The following is a 16,342-nucleotide window of genomic DNA, read 5'->3' as shown; positions in this document are numbered from 1 at the left end:
CTAGACCACAATTACTGTCCTCTTGCCCTGCTTGTTCTTCTTCTTGTTGGCTCTGGGCCTTCCTGCAAGACACGGGAGTTGGCCAGTGTTCACCAACTCCTCACGCATGCTGTGCTTGGTATCCTTGCTCTGCTTGTATTTTTCCTGCTTATCCATTATGTTCTCCTTTTCTCTGTGTTTTGACTGGTGAATCACAACAACATTGGGAGGCAGAGTGAATTCCACTTTCCTGAGGTTGAATTCAGACTTTGGTCGGTTCTGTTCTTGGAGAAATTTCCACTGATCCAAGGTGATTTCTCCAGTAGCTGTATCCACCAAGCGCTCTTCTGGCTCTACTGCTTTGCTACAGGAGTCTCCTTGGAGCTCTCCTTGAGTGGCTCTCAAGATATTGTCCTCAGGCCCAAGCGCTATTGTTTCCCTGCCCAGGGACACACTCCCATTGTCAGTTTCAAGTTCACTCTTCTGGACATAAAAGAGGACATAGGCACGCTGACTCAGGACACAAGTAATGTCACAGGCCACTACCTTAGCATCGTCCATTTTGTACCACTGGCCATTGCCAGCTTTTATGTAACAATAGTAGTGTCCGCTGCGACAGCTCACCCCGGCATGGACCAGCACAGCATACAGGGCGTACACCAGCGGGCCTCTGCCCTGCTGAGACATGTATGGCTGCATGTCAAGACACTCAGGATAGTGCACGTGCTTAGCCATTTTTTCCCCTGTGAGATCCGAAAACCGTTTCAATACAAGCATAAGAACCTTTGGTGCCTTCTGCAGGGTCAGGGTCTTGCAGGCTGGCCTCTTCTTCTGACAAACACCACACTGGTAGGCGTTCTCCCCTTCCAGCCACTCAGGCTTCACCAAGTGCTCCAGTGCATGCTGCACACTGGGAGCTGCCGTGATGTCTAGCATAATGTCCAGGTAGGGGTCAAAAGTGTCTGAAAGGCCACAGCAGTGGAGACACTTGATTTGCGATCTCCAGCACCCTCCAAATATCTGGCGCATGAGGGTAGGGTCCTTGGAGTGAGCACCCGGCCTCTTGTGCCCACGCAGACATGCTTCCTGCATGGCATGGAGAGTAAAGAGCAGAAATTCATGGGCATCTTCTTGCCGGGAAGTGTGGAAGCCGTCAACCAAAGCAGGCAGGGGCTGAATGACATCCCCAGGGTGGCGGAGAGCCCGCCTCACGTGGGCTTGCATCACACACAGCATGCAGGCCCTGTGACGAGGACAGCGCTGGCAGTGCTCCTGGGACAGCATGTAGTTGGCCAGCGGAGGTGTGTATGTCAGGCACTGCAGGGCTGCATTCACGTAGCAAGTGTTTCCCATGTTCTGCAGCCCAGCACCAGCCGCGGACGGTCTCTGCCAGTTCAGACAAAGTTTCCCTCTAGGAGCCAGCAGTGGCCCCACAGGAGCTGAATTCTTATTTAAGTGTGCGTCAGGGCAAGGTGACAACGATGACTCTGCAGGTAGAGAAGGACCCAAATGGACTTTAGCATCAGCTGCATTTGATGAACATTCAGGTTTTATACAGTCATGAAACTGAGACTCACCTCCACAGTGGAGTGAAGCTGCCTCCATGTCTCCAGGAGCAGTGACCACCAGGTCTCCCCGCTGAATCTGGAGAGGAGAGAGCTTCTCCTTCGGAGCCGGCCTTCAAATGACGGCCGGGTCCATGTTTTCAGCCTTTTATAGCTCAGCCTCCTGACCACACCCACTAACTTCCTGACAGATCCACCAATCACCTGCAAGCACTTAATTGGATTAGGGATTTGGGTGTGGTCAGTTCACTTCCTGGAGAGACTGGTTGACTCTTTTCCCTGTTTGTGGATCTCACTTTTTTTTTTTTTTTTTTTTGAGAGAGAGAGAGAGAATTTTTAATATTTATTTTTTTTTCATTGTTCGGTGGACATCTTTATTTTATTTTTATGTGGTGCCGGGGATCGAACCCAACTCCAGGGACATGCCAGGCGAGCGCTGTTACCACTTTAGCCACATCCCCAGCCCAAGGAGTATTTTTATAACCCCATTTCATAAGCATTTTGAGGCGTGCACATATTCATAGTGGTAATATCTCAATTAAAATGTTTTTACTTATTAAAATATATAAGTATTATTAAACTTTTAAACCACTTTTCTGATTAAAAAGATACATTTCTTTTCCTTCTCAATAAACCAAGTCATGCTGGACGGGTCCTGACACATTTCCATGATGGTTTTGAATTCAAAAGGAAGTCCTTTAGGAATATGTCTGCTTGTCTTTGGCAGAAATATCAAGGAGGCAGGGAATAAGATTTTTATTATGTTCAAGATAATGTGACATCTAGGAAGCTGACTCTGCTCCTGTGGTGTTTGCCCAGCAGCCACCTTCCTGACAACCTGCTGACAGACTAGGGATGGACAGATGGACCTCAGGTTGGATTCCCTTCCCAATGGGTTCTTCAGAGTATGGCTGGGGAAAAGAGTAGAGGAGAAACAGGAGATGATGGAGGTGTAGTCCTTGGGTAAGCCTCACTTCATTTTAAACAGGGGTGTTTGCGTTTAGAAGGATTATATTAATCATTCAACATTTGAATGACTGCAGGAAGATTCAAATTTCAAAGGAAACCTACTCCACCATTCTGGGCTCTATGGGGAGGTCCAGGAGTTCTATGGAAACTGGTGGTTTTTGCCCTGGGCATTTTAAACTGTAAATTGAACAAATTAATGGGCTTCATCCTGGTAGTTTCATCCATGCACATGTCAAGCTTTCCCCTGTTCATCCACCCTTCTACCCATTTCCCCTTCTTCTGTCTTCAATTTCCATCTCTCACCCTAGCCATACCCTTCCCAGTCCTTGGGGATCCCACCTCTACCTTTCAGTCATCTGTTTCCTTTAGTTTCCACACATGAGAGAAAACACTGGAGCCTTTTATGTTTTAAATCTTTATTTATTTATTCACTTGTATGTGGTGCTGAGGATCAAACCCAGGGTCTCACACCTGCAAGGCAAGGAATCTACCACTGAGCTATAGCCCAGCCCTGGAGCCTTATCTTTCAGTGTGTAGAATGTGGGGTCTTCCAGTTCCAGGAAAGCTCTTGACGTTGACAGGATTTCCTTCTTCATGGCTGAATGTCAGTGGTTAGTTCATTTTTGCTTTTTCTCTTGTGTCCTCCTCAGTTTTGGTAAATAAACAGGTGAAGGTTGGCTCTGAAAGGAAAGTGACCACGACACTTGGAGTGACCAAGAGATCTTTATTGTGGTGGTGTCTGATTAACAGGGAAGGAAAAGAGAGAGAGAGAGAGAGAGAGAGAGAGAGAGAGAGAGAGAGAAAGAGAGTGAGAGAGAGAGAAAGAGAAAGAGAGAGAGTGAGAGAGAAAGAGAGTGAGAGAGAGAGAGAGAAACAGAGAAAGAGAGAGAGTGAGAGAGAGAGAAGACAGCAAAGCACAAGAGAGAGAAAAAAGAGAAAAGAGAGGGAGAGGGAGAGAGAGAGAGGGGGGAAAAGAGAGTGACAGGAAGGAGAGAGAAGGAGAGGGGAGAGTTTTGATAGCCAAAATCTGACGGGGTCTCTGGGTCTGCAAGCTGCTTTGTTGGCCCACAGTGATTGGATCATACAGTAGTTGCTAAGGGTCTCATCTTCTGCCCTCAGTGAGAGGGAAGAAGTTAGATGTGGGTTTCCTTTGCACCAGATGTGTGGGGGTCAAGTGTTCAGCCTTGAGTGGGGTTAAGTGTTCTGACTTGAGGCAAACAAGGGATAAGGAACCAGATGGGTGAGGGTCAAGTGTTCAGCCCACCCTGCAGCTGACATTGGTTCAGCCTGCTCTGCCACTAACAGGCCCCATGGAATCGGTTTCTAAATGTTCCCCCCTTTCAATTGTATGGAAGCATGTGAGAAGCATTGCTTTTAGATCCTGTCAAAAATTTGCTGAAACTCAGCAGTGATCCTATCTACCAATGGATGTTCCTTGGGAGAATCTTTACAACAACTGGTTCAATTCCTTCCTTGTGTTTTGAATATATACTGAGGTCAATTTTGAAAGATCATGGGCATTTTATGTCCAAGGGCAGGAATTTGGGTAGGAATTTATCCACTTCCTCAAGATTTTAAAATTTATTAGCTTTTTTTTTCAAAAAGAATTTCTCATGATTCAGGATTCCCTTAGTTTCTCTGGTGTCAGTTGTAAGGTCTCCTGTCACCTCTAATTTATTCAGGTCACCTGCCTCTCCTCTGTTATTTTGTGTTTATATTTTCTGGTCTTTGTAGCAAAAGGCCTTTCAATTTTATTTATTATTTCATCACAACAGTTGTTTGTGTTATGCATCTTCTGTGATATTTATTATTTTATTTTTTTCTACTTTCGGAGGTTTGGGAGGCTTACTTATTGGAGATCACTCACGCGTTATATTCACATATATAAACATATTTGTATATTTATCTAGGCACTCCTTGCCAGAAGCTTTCCTTTTAGTGCTTCCTACGGTGGCATTCCACAGGTTTTGCTATATTGTTACCCCATTTCCATTAGGCTAACGACATTGTTTAATTTCTCCCTTTCGGTTTTCAAAGATTAACTGTTTCTTGAATAGTCAGTCACTCCATTTCCAGATCTTAATCAAATGTCCGTGTTTGTTGCTATTTATATCTTTATCCCATTATGATCAGGAAAATGCAGGGTAGTATGTCAATATTTTGAATCTGTCAGTTCTTGATTTGGGGGCCTAATATATCACATGGAGATGTCAAGTATAAATATTTCCTTTGTTCAATTCTAGTTCAAATACATCGATTTCATATTTATTAGAAACTAGCTAAATAGAAAGGCAGTAATGTTAAGCCAGCACATAAGAATCAAGATCATGAGCTCAAGTTTAAGTATAAAAGAAAATAGATGTTCTTTGGGACATTGTCCCTGAAAACTGTCTACTCTGACCTCAAAGGTAGCAATGAAAATCAAGCAGGGAAACCACACTGCATTTGCGGTTTTCAAATAGGTGTCTAAGAGCATTACGTCTACCAGTCCTCGTGGCCATGGTCATCTCATCACTCAGGAAAATCACTTCCTCTCCTGGCACTGACACTGTGCCACAACAGAGAGGTGCCTGTTCTCTAGAATCAGCCACTCGTGGTGCAAATCTACCCTTACATTCCCATGCAGTGTGTCTAGTCTATGGCAGGGTCCTGTTCCTGGACCAGGTGGCCACAGCAGAGAATGGAGAAACATCTGGGGAAGGGACATCACATTGAGGGTAACAGACTTGACTCTGTGGTCATGAGCTCTGCTCAGTGTACAGGGGAAGAAAGTATCTGTTTCTCTGTGAATATGACATTTTTCCTTTCTTTTCCTTGTGACTCAGAAAATTCTAAAAGCAAGCCCCTGAGGAAGGCAGACCTGACTCCAAGGAGATGAGGCCGTGGATGGGTCATTCCCCACAGCCTCAGCCACACAGACTCATGAAACCCAGAATGTGAAAGGCAGCAGTGGGTCCCAGGGCTCCCCCACCAGAGGAGGAGGACCCCAGGTAAGAGGAGGCCTAGGTATATGGAGAGCCAGGGGGTGACTTGGATCAATGAGCCTGGGTTAGATCCTGCATGCTTCTGTCACTGTAACTGAATTGTCCATCCCAGTCCCCTGAGGGCCTAGCCTGGGAACTCCTCACCAGGCCAACTGGTCTGTTGAGATGCTGCCAGAGTCCACTATGTCTCCAAATAAGTATCATATCCAGCCAGGGTGTTGTGCATTTGTTCAAACCTGACTCCACATCCTCTGTTTCAGGATCTCCAGTTCTTCCTACTAGTGTCCTTGTCAATTCTGTGTCAACTCTAGGGAACAACCCTAGAATCTCAAATAGCATAGTAATCAATATGTCCCCCATCTGAATCCCTCCGAAAAAGGCAGTACTGAACTCAGAGTGGAAAATCTGTCCTTTGTTGACAATGGAGCCATGGTTGTGGTTCTGCTGATGCACTAAAATTTCATTTTCCACCCACAGGGGAAGGACAAGGACCATGGGGCTTTTGGACACAGTGCCAGGAGCAGAAGATGCCCCATGAAGTGCTGGCATGGGGCACTGGGCCCACAACCCTTGGGCCCAAAGGAAATGGTAGGAGACCCTCAATGTTACACAAAATTACATAGAAGAGGTTGTGAGGGGAAAGGGGGGGGAAACAAGGGAGACAATTGAACAACAGCAGATGAGGCAGAGAGGGAAGATGGGAATTGAGGGGAAGGAGGATAGAAGGGGATAGGAAAGGTAGCAGAATACAACAGTCACTAATATGCCATTATGTAAAAAATGTGAGTGTGTAACCGATGTGATTCTGCAATTTCTATTTGGGGTAAAAATGGGAGTTCATAACCCACTTGAGTCAAATGTATGAAAGATGATATATCATGAGCTTTGTAATGTTTTGAACATCCAATAATAAAAAAAAAAAATCCGGTTTGGTGGCACATGGCTGAAATCCCAACAGCAAGGAAGGCTGAGGCAGGAGGATCACAAGTTCAAAGCCAGCCTCAGCAACTTAGCAAGGCCCTGTTGCCAAATTAAAAAAATAAAAAGGGCTGAAGATGTGTTTCAGTGGTTAAGCTCCTGTGAGTTCAATCCCTGATACCAAAAACTTTTTAAAAAATTCTTAAATATTGGGTACCCACCAATAAAAACACTAGAAAAATAAATTAAATGTATAATATTTTTTAAAAGTTCTGGGACATAATTCAATGGTAGAACACTTGCTTAGTGTGTATAAGGACCTGGGTTCAATCCCCAGTACCACCAGAAAAAAAAAAAAAAGCTAAAGAAAGTTCTAGACAGTACCCTACACACAAAGAATGTTCTCTAATAACAGAAACCTCAAAAAAGAAGGAACATCAAAGCAAGTTAAAAAAAGAAAATTTGAATAAGAACAATAGGCTATCCTACTTGTTAAATCATATTTGATAACTGAAGCAAAATTTATAATGCTATCTGGTATGGAGGTCAGTGAATATAGAAGGAAATACTTGACAAATATATTTTAACAAAAGGAAGGGTAAAGAAACCTAAGCACAGGTAAATTTTCTATTCTTCACTTGAATTGGGAAAACACTGATATCAGCCAAATGAGACACTTTGCAGATAGATAGATAGTTCCACCTATAGTAACCACTAAGAAAGTTATCAAAAAGAGGTCCCCCAAAATGTTATCAATAAATCCAGATAATACCCTAAAAACTGTTCAAATAACACACAGAAAAAGAGGACAGGAGAAATAAATTGAAAACAAACAATAAAATGCAGATGTAAACCTTAACATATATGAAAATGCAAGCTATGCATTGGGAGAAAATATGTACAAACTACATATCCAACAAAGTACTAGTGTGTACAATATAATAAGAACTCTCTAAACTCAATAATTTTAAAAGACTTATTAGAGAATGGGCAAAAGACATGAAGAAACATTTTACCTATGGAGATACATATACAGATGGGAATTAAGTGCATGAAAGATGTTCTATGTCATTAGCATTAGAGAACAAAAAGTTAAAACCACAATGGCATGGCAATGCACATCTATCAGGGCAGCTAAAATAAAAATAAATTAAGGACAACAAATGCTGATGAGAAAGTGGAGAAACGATCCTTATACATTGCTGGTAGGACTATAAAATAATATAACCACTCTGGAAAATAGTTTGGCAGTTTCTAAACTAAACTTGCATTCTCAGGCATTTGCTTATCTCAAAGAAATGAAAAATATATTCACACAAAAACCTGTACACAGAAATTCATAGCAGCTTTAATCATAATAACTGAAACCTGGAAGCAACACAGATATTCTCAGCAAGTACACAGTTAAACTCTATACTATGCCACCTCTATGCCATGGAAAACTAGACAGCAAGAACAAGCTATTGATACATGCAATAACTTGACTCCATCTCCAGGGAATTATGTTGAGTCAAAGAGCCCATCTCAAAATATGACAAACTGTATGATTCCATTTAGATACCATTCTTAAATTGACAAAGTTGTAGAAATGGAGAACAGATTAGTTGTTCCCAGAGATCAGAAATGGGGAGGGGAGGGAAGAGTGGGTGTGGTTATCAGAGAATGACACCAAGCTTCTTTCTGGTGATGAAGACATCTATATCTGGACTATATCAATGTCAATGCCTTGGGTGTTATATCTGCAAAATGTTAACACTCAATGAAAGTAGATAAAGGGTACAGAGGATCATTATGTATTATTTCTTACAACTGAATTTGAACCTACAATTTTCTTATAATTTAAATTTTATATTTTTCATAGCTTTTTTCATAGCATTGTCCTGAGAGAGATTACCCACTCCTATTTTTGACCAGTAGTCCAATTCCTATTTAGTTTCTAACCTAAGCACATTTAAATTCTAAATATTCTGTTACTCTGGTCACAATGAAGGAAAGTCAATGTGTTAAAGTTAATATTTATTACAAATAAATTTTACCTAATGGCTGCTAATCATTTACCTTTTGCACTAATCAAAACTTTCTATGTCTTTATTGGGAACTGGATTTTGCTAAACACTGAATTCTTTATTAGAATGCCCACTGAAAAGATAAACAACTGAATGGGTGAAGAAAGATGATAGAATCATTAGCTTCAGTCATGAATAGAGGAAAAGGGCAAAAAAGAGAGAAAAGAAAAGTAAAAGGAGGAGAGATAGAAAACAAGTGAAACACAAAGAAAAAATACGTATAAAATCTGGCTTATACCTCTTCTTATAAAAAGGTTGGTTTGCTTGGGGCTTAAGAAATTATTATGAAGATCCAAGTCATTATTCAGGAAATGAAACTGACTGGGTCATTTGCTCTTCATGCTTTGCTTTGTTTCAAGAGTTAGATAGACAGGAATTCATATAATCATATAATTGAACATATACATATGATCACATCCAGAAAGAACTGGCCCATGGCAAAAATAATAATTATGACTTGACTTCTACTTCTCACCCCAGAAAATAGATCTATCTGGCTAAGAAAATGCCCAGAAAACTAGTGGCTTCTGCATATATTTGGGTGGAGTTTTTGTTTGTTTGCTTCTTTTGCCAAAAGTTCAGGGTTAAAGCTATCAAAATTAAATCAGTGAGCTATTCTTCACTAAAAAAAATGAACTGCAGACTAATTGATAGTTTCTACAATCACATATCTCTAAATTCAGGGCAATTTTATTTATTGTTTATTATTGAATTAGCATACTCTTGAGAAATTAGTTGCCCTTTTGATATCATCAAAGGCCAGTAACACAGGGCTCAGCAGTAGAGTGCTCGCCCTGCATGTGGGAGGCCCTGGGTTCATCCTCAGCACCACATAAAAAGAAATAAGTAAAATAATTGTGTCCAACTACAACTAAAAAAATAAATATTTTTTAAAAGGCCAGTAGCACATTATATTATTGATAAATTAATATCTGCTCACTTGACAGAACTGTGAGCAGGCTTATTGATTAATCAACAGGTTGGAACTGGTGTATGGATTATGGAGATTTGCCAAGGCATAGAGCAAGATTAATTAGTCCTGATACAATAATCTGACCATATGATTTTTTAGTCAGAGTTAATCTAATTAATTAGAAAATTACAGTGAAAACCCAGGGCATTTCTGGGAATTGGTGGTCGTCTGGAACTAAGAACTTCAGCTTTGTTTTAGCTCCTTTATCCCTCGTCAAAAATCCCAACTGCTATTAATCCCTCCAGAACTCTATTGTTGGCATGGTTTCTGCAATCCTTCTCCAAACCCTCCACTTCCACCATCGCCTTGCCACTTGATATTGACTTGGAGATCCTGAAAGAGAATGGCTGTTGTTGGAAGTTATGAAGAAATATAAGTAGTTCTGGGCTGTGATGAATCCATAGAGAATTAATTTCCCTAAACCCACATGATTAGATATAACTATTACAGATATAATGTTTATATTCCCCTTTCAACCCAAAGAATAACTATGACCTTAAATCAAAGTATAATATTTATTTTACTACTGTTGACTTTTTCTAATGAACACTTAGAAACTATTGCTAAATAAATAAAAAATACAAAATCAGTATTTAATGAATACCATGAAACATACAAAAGTGATTCCTTCACTCAAAAGAAAAGGTAGGTACAGAAACAAAGTTAAAACATGTGTTGGGTAAATAACAATAGAAGGAGCCTATATAGCAATCCTTGGTTGACTGCCACAGAGCTGTTCAATCAGAAAAAAGTAAAGATGCTCACAACAATGTTCAAAATTGTACTGATAGTTTGAAGAACCCTATGTCTTATTTTGTTCAGATAGAAGACTTTGGAAGATTTTAATAGAAGAGGAAGAATTTGAGTCGGCTTCTGGAGAATAGCAGAATTTTTTTCCTTTTTTCATGTTTTTTTATTTGTTTTAATTAGTGACCCATGACAGTACAATGACCTTGACATATCATACATTTGAATCAGATGGGATATAATTTCTCATTTTTCTGAGTGTACAGGTTGCAGAATCACATTGGTCATGCAGTCACATATATACACACAGTAATAATAATGTCTGTTTCATTCTACTATCCTTCCTATCCCTGCCATCTCCTCCCCTCCACTCCCACCTAATCTAAAGAATAGCAGAATTTAGAGAGCATCCAAACAACCCAGAGCAGTGCAGTGTGAGCTCCTGATAACAGAGCTAACCAGTCTGGGTGACAGAGAGTTTGGGAAGAAAAATGAATGGGGGAGGGGGGATTAAGCCAAAGACACTGACTTCAAGATGGCATCAGAAGCCTACTTACTTAACTCTTATCTCAAATATAAAAATATTGTAGAATCTTTGCCAACTCTGGAACTTAATATGGTATTTCCTAGACTCCAGAAACTTCTAAAAAATGCTACAAGATAAGTATAACTAGAATCAAACTGAAGAAAGGCCCGACCATTTCAGGGAATAGGGAGTTGAATTCCTCAGAGGGAACAAAATTATATATCCCTGCAAATTCTGAGTCATAGGGTTGTATGAAGGTCACAGGGACTGAACATCAATTCCAAGACTGGAAAAGTAGGAAGAAATAAAGCACTACAATATGCTCTCCTTTCCAGCTAACACTAAGATGGTCTATATGTCAAGACTAAAGAGAATGAGGTCATTCTATTAATTGAATTCCTCTGAAGTGCAACACCGACATTCCTCTTGGGAAAATGTGTAGATGAGCCTTGAGTTGTAAGGTGAGTTCGCTCCATGGGCCTTGCTATTGTCTAGGTCAAGGAGGAGAGGAGGGTCTCCTTTGCTTTAGGGGAAAGAAACTGAAGTTCCCAGGAGAAATTAGGGTAGATGAGGAAAGAGAATCCTCAAAGCTGGGAACAGACACACCCATAGAGATGTGGTAGCCTAAACAGACTTTGGGGAAGAACAAGAATATCCAGGAGATGGATGACTCACTGTGGGGGCCTGCTACATAAAGTCCTACACATGAATACTCACCTCCCTGATGAAATCTTTGGGTAATTCTAGGAGGCTCTTGGATGCTTTTTGTCTAAGTAAATTACTTTGAGTGATAATAACTTCTTCATTCAAACTGATGTGTGTGACAGGAGTTGGGGGAAGGTGAACAGAAGATTCATGGCTTTTTTTAATTTTATAGTTTTGCACCACAGTTATTTTTAAAAAAATACATTCATTTATTTATTTGGTGCTGAGGATCAAACCCAGAATCTCACCTGTGCAAGGCAAGTGCTCTGTCACTGAGCCACAATCCCAGTCCCAGATTCATGTCTTGATACAAAAGCCAGGTACATCATAAGAACCTGGGATTGGTTTCAGGTGATAAAAATCATGGGAAGACTTCTTGACTTTTCTAGGATGTGTTCAGACAGAATAAGTCAACAATGGCAAGATTACTGTGGGAAGGTGTTAGACCACAATGCAAAGAAAAGACTACTTACTCCAATTGAAATCAAATCAAAGAAAGCTTGTAATTCCGACTGGCCCAGGCTGTTTCTCCCGAAAAACTCGAGAACAGAAGACAGCCCAGTAGCTCTCTAGGAGCATAGGTTTATAGCACAGAAAGTTACACAAAAGGAGGGTGTCTTGAGAATTTACAGATAACAAAATTTTTATATTTAATATTGCATTCAGGAGAAATAGAAATAATGAGCAGAAAATTTTAAATTACAATTGAAAAAATTAAAATGAATGTTTAGTTGCCAAGTCTTGCCAGATAACAAAATTTTGACAAGCATAACACAAAGGTTAGTTAATATTTTAGCTGGTCCCGATGTCAGAATCTATTAAGGCACCATTAGAGCTTCAGAGAGGGTCATTATCTGGCCAGGGAGAGCCAGAATTTATGAGGCTCCACTAAAGTTTTGGAAAGGGTTGTTATCTGGTCAGGGAAAGCCTGGCATGGGTGAGTTCAAGGCATGGGAAGGCATTCCAAGCAAGTTTAGAAATCACAGTGATTTATAGTAAAGACAAAATGAACCTTTCATGCCTTGGTGGCTGCCACAGTTCGGCTGGGCAAAATAACCGGGAGGTGACAAGTAACTTGAAGGTTGAAGCGGGAACTGAGCGGGAACTCAAGGTAGCGGGTACCCAAGGTAGCAGGAGCCCCTTTATTACAGCAGAGGCATATATACCTAACTGATTACACACAGCTTGACTCAATTAGCATCATCCAGATACGGCAATCAGCCAATAAGGAATCCCATCATCTTAATGGCTCCGTGGCATTGCCTCACAAACCACTCCTCCTGGCAAACTGCCAGGCGCCATCTTGACTTGATTTGTGGTCCCCAACATGTGGCGAGATGGCTCCCAATCTTAAGAGGGAATTAGGCTAGGTTTATCAGAAGGCAGGAGAGGGTTGTAAGCAATTGACATCTGTGATATACCACGTGAAGGGGTGAATTTGAATCAAATTCAAAAACCTTTCCACCTTCCAGAGATTATAAAAAGAACATACTTGCCAGGTGTGGTGGCACTTGCCTGTGTAATCCCAGCAATTCAGGAGGCTGAGGCAGAAAGATCATAGGTTTGAAGCCAGCCTCAGCAACTTAGCAAAGCCTTAAGCAACTTAGTGAGAACCTGTCTCAAAAAAATTTTTTTAATTAAAATTATTTTTTAAAAAAGCTAGGGATGTGGCTTACTCATTAAGTGCCTTGTATTTAATCCCTGGTGCCACACACACACACACACACAAAAAAAAATAGAATGTACTCATATTTAATACTGTGAGTTAAAAAACAAACCAGACACTAAACCTCATGAGACCTAGATAAGTGACCCAGCACTAATAAAGAGCAAGAAATAGCCCAATACACTTCAGCAAAATAATGGGTCCATTATTTCTAAAGGCAGAGCCAGAGTATTTTCTTTACCTAAACTATTATTTATTAAAAAATTGCTTTTTAGACAGACAATTTAGTTGATGGTTTGGCAGTTCTGCTGACATGAATACCACCCTAGAATTGAACCACGTTCACCTTCCCTGAACTCCAGCTCATTCTTCTGACTAAAAACTTGTGTAGAGACAAACATCGTCTTTTCCAGTAATTTCATGGAGACGCAAGATGTACTCAGGCAGGTACTAAGACAGAAGATTACTTCCTGTGGATTCAGTTTCTTGAGGGAGAATAAGGCATTATCCAAATAAGAAATTTAAAGAAGGGAGTAGATAAAACCCAGTGCAAGGGTGTGAGGATTAAAGAGTCAGAGAATGAAGACCAAATCTTTGCACAGCTCTATAGAAAAGCAAAAGCCAAGCCCTGAGAAGTGACAAGAAGAAAAATAATAATGTCTGGGAAATATTTGACACCACAACAAAGTTCCCTGCTTTGTATCTGATTGGGACCTGAGCTTCTGACAACAGATCCAAATCAAGCAAAAACAACGTTCTCCAATTCAGAGAGGCCAAGAACTTAACTGACGGTATGGAGAACACAAAGTCTGAACCTACAATCAACTTCAGAGAACTAAATGTGGGTACAAAAGGGAAAGGCTAGTGTCCACCTCACATAATATGCCAACTGGGGTGTTGCTATGGTGAGTTCACAATGAGGGTGGTCAGGCAGTTAGAGCCATAGACAGAGCCTCTGCTAGTCTTTTTTTTTTTTTTTTTTTTTTAAAGAGAGAAGAGAGAGAGAGAGAGAGAATTTTAATATTTATTTTTTAGTTCTCGGCAGACACAACATCTTTGTTGGTATGTGGTGCTGAGGATCGAACCCGGGCCGCACGCGTGCCAGGCGAGCGCGCTACCACTTGAGCCACAACCCCAGCCCTCTGCTAGTCTTTTTTGCCACAATAGACATCGAAAGCAGCTTGGCTCAGCTGTGAAGTTGTGGGCCATTGTACTGCCTTGAGCTACAGCTGTTTTGAAGTGTCTCACAGTCCATTAGAAATAAAAGTGACAAAATAAAACCACAAAAAAGACAGGTGATACTTGAATCTCTGAATTGCAAATTCTAACATTGGAAACTACAGGCAAATTTATCTGTAAGATTAAGCTAACAAGGTGCTATAATTTGGGTCTGGAATATACCCCAAAAGACTACATGTTAAAGGTTTGGCTCTGAGCTTGGTGCCATTGAGAGATGACAGAACCTTTAAAAGGTGGGGCCTAGTAAGAGATCTTTAGGTTATTGGAGGTGTGCCTTTGAAGGGGAATGTAAGGACCGCACCAGCCTCTCCTTTGCTCCCTTGTCATGGGAGCACCATAATGGAGGACTTTTCCATTCTAATCCTCTTTTTGGAGCAAGAACATCTTGACCAGAAGTATCCTCAAGCCATCTGACTTCCATCATTGTCTGAGTGGTCACAGCTTAGCTCCATGTTCACCCTGAACAGAGAAAACAGGACCAGTGTGATTGACATGGAGTAGCCTACCCACTATAGCAATTAGCATATCATAATTGGTAAGGGAAGGTAGACTTCTGGCAAGCCACATTTTCTAGGTACAGGGTAATGTGCCCATTAGAAATTCATTCAGCTGCAAGTAGCAGGAAGCATAGGTACTAGCAGGAGAGGTATTCATAGGCCTACATAATTAGAAGTCATGTAGTTCCTTTCCCTCTTTCTGCTTTGCCATCCCTAGTCTGTTAGTCTTTACCCTTGACTTTTCCTGTACCTCTGACATAACATTTGCATCACATTTGCCTTCAGGGAATTTAGCAAGGATGAAGAAAAAAAGGGCAAAGAAGTGATGAGTTTTCTTTTGGAAAGCCTTTGCCTTTCTGTTCAGAAAAGGACTCTACTTGTGTTTACATCTCACTGGTCAGAACCATGCCCCATGCCAGGACTATCTACAAGGTGAGTAGAAAATTGAGCAATTATGCTGCATAGTTTGCTGCGATCAACAAAATCTGAGTTCAGTGACTAGAGAAAAATGGAAGAGATGGATATCTGATATGCAAATAGCAGCATCTGCCAGACACAATAGAAATAAAAAAGTCTGGCACTTTTAAAAATCAAATACCTTGCAAATTTAAAAATCAGTCTTCTTATAAATCCTTGAATGTAAGAGAAAGCAAGAACTGTAATACTATCTACATCAATCACAATAATAACAATACATAGCAAAGCACAGAGAAATAATCCCCAAATACTCAGAAAAGAAAAAGATTTTGAGCCTTAAATAGTTTTAAAATTACATTTTTACAAAAAAAATCAACTAATTGAAGAAACTAGAAAAAATAAATGAAAGCAGGAAGTGGGAATTACTTATTAAAAAGTAAAATTAACTAATTATGAAATTTAAAAAAAGATTGACAAGCAAATATTAAGAATGTCCCTTAAGAAGATCAATAAGAGACACAAACTGTTGGCAACTCTAACCAAGACCGAAAAGGAGAAAATGAAAATATAAAAACAAGGAATAGAATCAAATAACAGATAAAAAGGCAAAAATTTCAACTACAAAACAATATCATTGTGTGGCTTTTCAATAAGTGAGACATTGTTATGATAAATAAGATTATTTTGATCAAATTAATAATTTCTATGCAGATATACATTACCACATTCAGCTCTAGAAGAAATTAAACTATTTGGAAAATAAACCAAATAGAAAAGTAAGAAACATACACAAAGAAGAAAATGTCTCATTTTTTAAAATATTTTTATTTTTTAGTTGTAGTTGGGCACAATACCTTTATTTTATTGATTTATTTTTATGTGGCGCTAAGGATCAAACCCGGGACCTTGCATGTCCTAGGTGAGTACTCTGCCGCTGAGCCCAAACCCCCACCAGAAAATGTCTCAATTTTTAATGGAACTGGGATAGCCATATACTGAAACCTATGAAGGAGAGAAGGAAAGAAGAAAACAAGTGAATCATTCCTAAAAATATAATACAAAATAAAATATGAGACTATTAAATCTGGTTC

General features: G+C 40.2%; 1 protein-coding gene across 1 annotated transcript; it reads right to left on the bottom strand.

The window, feature by feature from the left end:
* Positions 1-1,584, bottom strand: LOC308635287 (ubiquitin carboxyl-terminal hydrolase 17-like protein 6; the record flags this gene model as incomplete). The annotated part of the gene is made up of 1 exon (XM_081269647.1): positions 1-1,584. The coding sequence occupies one exon, from the start codon at positions 1,582-1,584 to the stop codon at positions 1-3; it is 1,584 nt and encodes a 527-aa protein (XP_081125773.1).
* Positions 1,585-16,342: the final 14,758 nt, after the last annotated feature.

This window comes from Spermophilus citellus (assembly GCF_964194105.1).
Source record: "Spermophilus citellus genome assembly, chromosome: 16".
In the NCBI taxonomy this organism is placed as follows: Eukaryota; Metazoa; Chordata; class Mammalia; order Rodentia; family Sciuridae; genus Spermophilus; species Spermophilus citellus.
The sequence above is the reverse complement of the archived record's forward strand: the minus strand, read 5'-3'. Positions and strand labels throughout refer to the sequence as shown.